General features: G+C 47.5%; 1 protein-coding gene across 6 annotated transcripts; it reads right to left on the bottom strand.

The window, feature by feature from the left end:
* Positions 1-803: 803 nt before the first annotated feature.
* Positions 804-8596, bottom strand: ENO3 (enolase 3). 6 transcript variants are annotated; one of them, XM_072641320.1, is made up of 12 exons: positions 8369-8596; positions 5718-5811; positions 5283-5378; positions 5066-5124; positions 4794-4863; positions 4532-4665; positions 2953-3175; positions 2659-2856; positions 1938-2139; positions 1296-1404; positions 1074-1132; positions 804-962 (listed from the first exon to the last, which is right to left on the bottom strand). In XM_072641320.1, the coding sequence occupies exons 2-12, from the start codon at positions 5800-5802 to the stop codon at positions 893-895; spliced, it is 1305 nt and encodes a 434-aa protein (XP_072497421.1). In that variant the 5' UTR covers positions 5803-5811; positions 8369-8596; the 3' UTR covers positions 804-892. The 6 variants fall into 6 exon arrangements, with proteins under 6 accessions (XP_072497421.1, XP_072497422.1, XP_072497419.1 ...); XM_072641321.1 differs by lacking the exon at positions 8369-8596 and adding an exon at positions 6849-7397; XM_072641318.1 differs by lacking the exon at positions 8369-8596 and adding an exon at positions 6534-6703.
* Between the last annotated feature and the right edge of the window lie 326 nt (positions 8597-8922).

The following is an 8922-nucleotide window of genomic DNA, read 5'->3' as shown; positions in this document are numbered from 1 at the left end:
GTGTGAAGAAAGGCATGGACCCTGGTACAAGGATATTTGCTTTTGGGTGAGGATCAGAAGCTGGAATTAGAATTTTTAGAGCCAAAAAAAACCCCTTGCATTCCCTTATTTAACAGATGAGAAAAGTGAGTCCCAGAGAGTGTAAAGTTGACTTGCCCATGGTTACATGGGGAGTTAGTGGCAAGAGCTGGGCCTAGAACCTTCAGGCCTCTTGCTGCTGTATCCTATGGACCTCTCAAAGTCTGTTTTGTTTTGTTCAGATCTGATCCAAATTTTCTTCCCCTCACAGCTATATAAAATACAGCTGCCACTGTTTCCACTCCACCCCTACTGGGACATTTCACTTCTTTGACTTTTTCCAACAACTCTGCTCTCAGGATCTTGTCTCTCTCCTCCCATCCCACCCCCATGATGTTTTTATATTGTGTCTCCTTCCTACAACCCAGTCCAAACAACTTTCCTTTTCTCCTGCTTTCCTCAATGGTCATTTACTACTAGTAGTAGCTGACTTTTATGCAGGGCTTTGATTTAACAAAATGATTTCACATCTGTCATGTAATTTGATTTTCAACCTCCCCAGGAGGTGGATGGTACAGATACTATTACCTCCATTTTATAAATGAGGAAACAGGCTGAGAAAGGTCATATAGACCTCCCCCCCTCAAGGCTGCTGCCTACAAATCTAGTCTTTTTATTCCACGGTGCTGTTGCTCCCTTTTCAACATGGATGCCACCTTCTCCTGTCCCCTCCCTGAGATGAGGATGTACTTTTCTGATCCCAAACCATGACACCCTAGTCATTCTTGCTGTCCAAAGTGCTTTATTGAGAGAAGTGGTAGAGATGGTGATGGACTCAGATGTCTCTGTTGATCTAACACTTGGCTCCTTCAATTTACTTGGCCTTGGGGTTACGGAACTTCCGCCCAGCAAAGACAGCCTTGTCTCCAAGAGCCTCCTCAATTCTAGGCAGGGAAAGAAACAGCAGTGAAAATGGCCACTTCCTGTTCTACCTCTACCTCACTTTTCCCTTGGACACCTCCAACCTCCCCTCACCCCCTGCAGCATTGAAGTACCTCATGAGCTGGTTGTATTTAGCCAGACGCTCAGAACGGCAGGGGGCGCCAGTCTTGATCTAATATAATGAGAGACAGGAGGAAAGTTACAGAGTCAAAAGAAGAAGTGTCACAATCCAGTGACTGGGGTCAGATTGAGAAAGAGGAAATTCAGGGATGGGTGAGAACCTCCAGAAGACTTGGCTCTGATGGCCACAGATGAGGAGATATCCTGTTCCCTACCTGGCCAGTGCAAAGTCCTACTACCAGATCAGCTATGAAGGTGTCTTCTGTTTCTCCAGATCGGTGGCTGACCATCACTCCCCAGCCATTAGTCTGTGCCAGTTTGCAACTACAGAGAGAAGGGTCTAGGCTCATTACAGTGGAAAGAGGTCAGAGGACTTGGGTTCTAACACCTCCTATCCAGAAGACCCTGGGCAAGTCTCAACCTCCTTACAGATGAATTTTCTCATCTCTATAAAGGGGGAACTGGACTAGATAGCTTGAGATCTCTTCCAGCTCTTAGGTCTGTGATCGCATGATCCCTTTGGTTTGAACCCAATTCATTCATCCATGCATGCTACAACCATTTTTAAAGTACTTACAATGTGTTCAAAAAACTTGGTTGGGGGAAAGGATCATGTGTACATAAAACATGTATCTGAATTCTTGATAGGGGTGAAAGAGTAATGGTGAATGATTGCTGACCTTTTGGGGAAGAGGAGGAAGTGAAAATTTTTTTACCTTGAATTTTCTTGGTGAGGCTTCTGGATAGAGGAAGATTAGACCAGGGATATGTATGTAGGAGAATAACTAATTCATGGGTGAATTTCTAGAGCATGGAGTGATTCCCACCTCCCTCCATCTCACCCACTGGGGACTCACGCCTGGATGGATTCAGTGACAGAACCAATCTGGTTGACTTTTAGCAAGAGGCAGTTACAGGCTCGCTTTTCTACAGCCTGGGCAATACGCTTGGGGTTAGTGACAGTGAGGTCATCACCCACAATTTGGATGTCAACTCCAGAAAGAAATTTAGTCCAGGTGGCCCAGTCATCTTGGTCAAAGGGGTCCTCAATGGAAACCACTGTGTGAGGAATGAAGGAGATCATCGGGAGTGGGTTAGAATGAGAATAGAGAGAGGTGCTATGATGGAGTGGGAAAAACAGTGGACCTGCTGTCAGGGACCCTTAATTTCAGTCACAGCTCTAACCCTGTGTATGTTCAAACAAGGGGCAGGACCTACGCTGGGAACACTAGCTCTGCTTCTCAATATGGGAGTAACCCTGGGCAAATCATTTGACCTTTCTAAGCTTGTTTCCTTTTCGGTAAAAAAGAGATGTTAAACTAACTAGATGTTAAACTCTGCCCACCCTCCCACGTCTCCCCTTTAACTCTCAATTTAATAATTTCTGACAGTGTTTCCTCATTTGAAAATGAGTGTTGGAAAAAAAGCTCTTTGTAAGCCTTATTTCACTAAACATATAGGAGCTATTATTATTAAGTGTAGCAGGAAGAGAGATCACTAAGATCAAAGAAAATACAGTAGAATAAATTAGGGAGTTCTATAAGGGGGAAGGGAGGATGGGGTCCTTGCATCTCTCACCAGGGTAATTCTTGATGAAGCTCTTATATAGCTCCCCTAGTTTCTCCCCAGAGATGTGCCGGGCAGGATCATCAGGGGATTTGAAGTCAAGATCATATTTCCCATTTTTGTAGAACTCAGAGGCAGCAACGTCCATGCCAATCACCACCTTGTCTGGGTAACCAGCTGCCTGGATGGCTGTTTTCAGCAACTCCAAGGCTGGGGGTAAAGGAGAAATTAAAGGAGTAATACCCCATTTTCCCCTCTAGCCCTTATTCCCTTTATGGACCCCTCCTTTTCATCCCACTGACTGACCTTCATTGTTCTCCAAGATGTTGGGGGCAAACCCACCCTCATCGCCTACATTTGTGGCATCCTTTCCATACTTAGACTTGATGACACCCTTTAGATGGTGGTAGACTTCAGCCCCTATACGCATTGCCTCTCTGAACGATGCAGCCCCCACGGGCAGGATCATGAATTCCTGCATGGCCAACTTGTTTCCAGCATGGGATCCCCCATTGATTACATTGAAGGCCTGGGTGAAATTAAGTGGAGGGAGATTCAGATTTTGACCACAGAGAAGGAGTGAGATAAGACTAGGACTGTAGCATGAGGATAGACTTGAGCTATAGAGGGAAGGCTGGACATTAGATTCAAAAGACTTCCAAGGGAGGAATTGAGTTCAGTGATTCAGGAGAAAACTCTTTAAGATATTACCTCTACTCTTAAAATGGCAGACAGTCCCTTTGCACAAATGGGGAAAAATAAGACTGATTCTAGTTGATTCTACTTCTACCACAGCTCCTAAGTCCATCCCTCTCATGCCACTCCCCTTTGTTTATTCCCTTTTTCTCAGACTTTCACTCGCCTCTCAGCCCCGTCTCTCCTCTCCCTTCATCCACCCCACCATTCCTTTTTCAACTCCAAATTCAATAATCTGCAGTTTTCTTGGTGCTTCCTTCACACAACTTCTAAAATCGTGAGGCAAAAGTCTCCTCAGAAGTCTTCAGTGGCCCACTATCCTATTTTATAGAGTATAAACTCTGTACGTTTCATTTAAGGCTGTTTACCATCCAGCTTCAACATATTTCTAGTCTTATCTTACATTAGTACTACAAAATGTGATGACCAAACAGTCTGTGAAATAACATTTCTCATAGTTTTGGGCACATGATATTTCACTCCAACTGCTTTGTTCAGTCTGTATTGCAGTCCAATATCTTGGTCACCTGTTTTCTCCCTACCCCCACTTTTTCATACATTCTTTCCACATTTTTACCTGTTGAAATAAAGATTATAAATTTAGAGCTGGAAGGAAATTCTCTTCCTTGGAAGGAAATACCTTTACTAAGCTCAGGTACTACTTCCTCCAAGAATGGATATATACCTGATAACACAGCTACTACTCTTTGCTGGAAGGAACAATTTTCCTGCCTGACATTCTACCTTATATTATTCCTATTTGTAGTTTACATGGCTTCCTCCCTATTATCCTGTAAAATCATTGATGACAGGATTGTGCCCTATTTCATTTTTGTATCTTCAGTGCTTGGTACAGTGCCTTGTACATGATAGGAATTTAATAAATGCTTGTTGATTTGAAGTTAGACTGCTATTGAGATGTAAGTGGTCCAGACTACATAAAGCATTGTAGAGAGTAGGATGAGAGTTAAGGAAAGACATTTTCAGGCACTTATCTTAGAAAAGAGAGGATAGGATTCTGAGCTACAAACACACAAGGAGGCTATACTTTAGGAAGTGATCTCTCTGGGCAGTGAATTAGCATCTAGACTTCCTAAAGAGTTTTTATTCTTGAAAAAGGGGGGCATCCTCTGTCTTAAGGCCAAGTTCAAAGGAATGTGATCGAGTCCCAGGGTTAAGAAAAGCTAACCGGTACTGGCAGCACAAGGTCTGGATTCCCAGCGAGGTCCGCAATGTGTCTGTAGAGGGGGACCCCCTTCTCTGCTGCTCCTGCCTTACACACAGCCAGAGACACACCCAGGATGGCATTGGCCCCAAACTTGGCTGTAGAGAAACCAATGATATGAGAGACTTCTTCACATAGAGTGAGAAACTTCTCCCTTCCAGCCCCCTCTCCCATTGGGAATGGGGTTATTCTCTGGTCCTCTCTCCCTTGAAATCCCCTCACTCACATTTATTCTCTGTCCCATCAAGTTCAATCATGAATTTATCGACTTTTTCTTGATCCACAACACTCAATTTCTAGATGAGTGAAGACAAAAAAAAAAAAGACATACAAGAGACTGACTGTGGTAGGATCATCTTACAGAGACTTAGGCAAGGACCTAAGAGGCTCAGGTCATAAAATTAATGGCTATGGGGAGAAGAGGGGGGGAAAGGGGAAAAGTACCAGGAGTAGAGGGGACAGATTTGAGGAATTTCTGGCCATTCCCTTGACTATTACCTTTTCCAGTAAAGCAGGAGCCAAAGTCTTATTGATGTGTTCCACAGCCTTCAGCACCCCTAGGGAAGAGAGCAGAGGTTAGGGATCAATAAGTTCTGACTTCCTATACTAAAGAGATCCCAGGTTCACCAACACTCTCCATCTATGCGATCCAATACTCTGCCCACCCTCCCACTTCTCCCCAAACAAATACATTCTCTTTAAAGTGATATCTCACCTTTCCCCAGGTATCTGCTTTTGTCTCCATCTCTCAGCTCCAGAGCTTCATAAATCCCAGTGGAGGCTCCACTGGGTACAGCAGCTCTGAATCGGCCTGAAGAGTAAGGGGTAGAAATGAATTGAGACTACTCCCCTCTCACAGCCCAAGTGGGAGAAACCCCAGGTTCCTAGGGTCCCAAAACAGAAACCAAGGGATAAAGAGACTTTGTTTTTGAGTCCTGGGGCCTGGAGAAGTGGTTAGCTGAGAAGTAGTCTGGGAGGAACCAGGGTTTGGATGATTAGGGGACTCAAATTAGTTCGGCCTGGAATATATGAGGAAGGGGTAACATGGATGTATGGATTATGGAATCCAAGAAGAGCTGTAGAGGAGGGGAGAAGTGAGGAAGAGGTGTGTTTGGAGATACATCTGAAGACATGCAGGCTCCCTCCTCACCTTTGGCTGTGTGGAGATCCACCTCCACTGTGGGGTTCCCCCTAGAATCTAGGATTTCTCTTGCAAAAATCTTCTGCATTGCCATGGCTGCGGACTTTGTCAGTGGGGAAGCTTTTAAAGAACCGAAAAAGACACCCCCAAAACCTCCCATGCCCTTTAAAGTCTTTCCTCAAGCCAGGAAGGCAGGTGCTGGTACTAAAAATAGCCCAGAGAAAGGTCAGACCAGAGAGGCCCAACTCCCTTTCCCTACTCAGAACTCCTCCCATCCCCCCATCTTATGCTAGAAAATCTTTTTTTTTCCCTTTTAATGCCCCCAATTGCTTTTATTTCCCCCCAACCTTCTCAGACTCTCCTCTTTCCCTTCATTTCACTCTGATTACCTTGCCACCCTACAGCATTCCTACCTCCAGTCCCCCAGTACCATCCCTGTTTTAATCTGTTCCCTATACCACATCTCCATATTCTTCCTCTCCCCCAGTCTTGTTTTGCCCCTCTCCATCCTATTGCTCCCTTACCCCACCACTTACCCTACTCCCCACATTCCTCCCCATCATTCGCAAATCCTGGCTGTGCCTCTACCTTACCGTACCATCTCCCTTTCCTCTTTGTCCCTTTCTCCCCAAATCCTTGTGTCTTCCTTTAGGCTCTACCCCATCCTCTCCCCCATTCAGCTACCTCTCCATCCCCTCCAACCTTCTCATTCTCCAGTCTCTCCCCAACCTGTGGCTGAGAATTACAACTTAGTGTAGCGGGTGGAGGAAAGAATCATCCGTGCCCCTGCCCTACCCCTCTAGAATCAGGCCTGAGAGGTCTCACCACAGCTGGAGTTCCTTGGACAAGGTCTGGGGGTATGGACTGCTGCTGGGATAGTGTCGGGCTATCACTCCTAAGCCTGGCATTTATTACTGACCCCGCCCCTCTGCCCAGCCCCTCCCCTGCCTACCCCTCCCCAGCTCACTGACTATCAACAGTTGCCCACCAAAGGCAAATTCATGGTCCCTAAGACACTCCTCCCCCCTCCTAAGGCTGTGCCCTCCCCAAAAAAGTCATACACCCCCCCTTAATTTCACCACCCACAAAGGGGGCTCAGCTGGGGAGGGGGGGGGCGCAGCTATTAAGTCTTTCCCTTACCCATTGCCTGGATTCAATTTCCAGCAGCAAAGGTTAAAGAGGGACCTTTAGGAAAGGGCGGACGGGTAACCTGAGCCTCTGCCCCTTCATGCATAGACTGCAAGAGGGTCTTGGGGGAGGGGAGACTACACCCATCCTCATACCTCCTGGTAAGGAGGCACTGTCAGCAGTGAGGCTTTGGGTCTTAAGGAGAAATTGGGAGGGATCAGGGTTTGGCTCAAAGTTTCTACCACCACTCTCAGGTTTCTTAAAGCTGCTGCTCCCTCCTCCCTCCAAGGAGAGGAGCCCTGTACCTCCTACACAGTGTGCAAACTTAAACACAGACCTTTGTGGGCCTCAGTCTTCCTGTCTCTTTCTCTGTGTCTATTCTGTCTCCTTGTATCTCCGTTGGAATCTTGTCTCTGGGTTTATCTGTGTCCCTCTAAGATTAGTCTCTTTTTGCTCTACTTTTTTCCTTTTCTCTTTTTTTTTGTAGTTGAGCCTGTTTCTGAACGTCTTTCTCTGCCTGAATCTGACCCTCTGTCTCCTCATCTCTCTGTCCCTTAGTATCTGTGTCCATCTGAAGTTCCCCCAATGTCTTTTTCTTTCACTCAATGTTTAGTTCAAATACAGTCTTACTGAACACCTGTCAGTGATGCCCCTAGATTCCTACATTGGGAAGTCGGGCTTACATGACCTTTTAAGTTTTTTCCAAAATCAAGACTGCATAATTTGAAATCTGCTTGTTTTGTTGCGGTTCACTGAATCTGTCTCGAGTTTCTTTCTATCCTGGTACATTCAGTAGTTCTGAATTTGTGTCCAAGGACCCGATTGAGTCCTCATTCTGCCATTTTGTGTGTGTGTGACCCTGGGCAAGTCTGGTAGACCTCAGTTTCTAATTCCCGTCTGCCTCTAAAGTTATGGTCATACACACATCTATTCTTGTCAGTTTATTTTTGGGTATCTGAGTATTTTTATGTCTAAGTATCTTATCCGCTCCCCTTTGCCCATTTCCAAGGCTGTTTGTATTCTTGAGTCGTCTCCCCATGTTTGTTTCCCAATCTGTTCGTTTCTGCCTCCCTACGTCAGTCTGTCCTGATGCCTGCTTCTGCACGAAACTTTGTAACTGTCTCGTGGTCTCCGAGTTAGTTTCTGCCTCTCCTCCCTTCGCTGGGCGTTTGCTTCTACGTGCATCGTTTGTATCCTCCCGTCTCCCAAGTCCTGCCTGCCGTGCCCGAGTCCCTCATTCTACCTTCGCACCTCTGGGAGTGTTTCTGTGTATTTCTCAGGCCTTAAATCTTGAGGCTCAGCCTCCTCTGGTTTCTCTTAACGAGACTTTGCCCCTGGGTTTTCCTCCGTGCTCCCTCCCTGTCTCCGGAGGAGCGAAGTGCGTTTGCAGAAAAGCAAACGTTCCCGGCTGGGAGTCCTAGTGTCTAATCCCAGACGAGAGCTCCTTCTCCCCAGGCGCCTGGGAGCCTCACTCCGTGACTCACCACCCTCCCAGCCCGGGCGTGCGCCTCCAATCAGTCTGTCTGACTCACTCAGGTCTCGGGATTCTCTGCCCACAGTCCCATGGCCATCTATGCCCAAAGCAGACCTCACTTTATCTCATCCGTGCCCCTCCCTCCCCCACGCTTATCTTCCAGAATCAGGGGCTGCCCCGCCCTTCGGGGAGTGCGGACCGGGGTGGGGGGCAGAGGTCAGGCCATCCGTGGAGACGACGGCCTGCCACGAGCCCTAGAATCCGGCACCGCCCTGGGCAGGAGTCCGGGCGGCGTCGGACACGGGCACGGACACCTGGGTCCCACCGGACTGCAGAGACCCGGTGGGATTCTGGAAATTCAGTGGGAGCAAGCCGACCGGAAGCGGCCAAGCCCCTAGCTGGGGCGGGGGAATATGGGGAAGGGGGGGCTCGCTCCGTCAGCCCCAGCAATCCGGATCGCCTGGGCCCCGCCCTGCCCCGCCTCGTGCCCAGCGCGCCCGGAAGCTGGCAAACCGCTTCGTGTCCCGGCAAAAAGTTTGGAGAGAAAAAAAAGCTTCCCCGGTCCTCGCTCCTCCAGCGTGCTCTAGCCTCTCGTCCCGTCCCCCATCTTCC

Source organism: Notamacropus eugenii, chromosome 2, assembly GCF_028372415.1.
Source record: "Notamacropus eugenii isolate mMacEug1 chromosome 2, mMacEug1.pri_v2, whole genome shotgun sequence".
Lineage (NCBI taxonomy): Eukaryota > Metazoa > Chordata > Mammalia > Diprotodontia > Macropodidae > Notamacropus > Notamacropus eugenii.
Note: the sequence above shows the minus strand (reverse complement) of the source record. Positions and strands in the feature narration are given on the sequence as shown.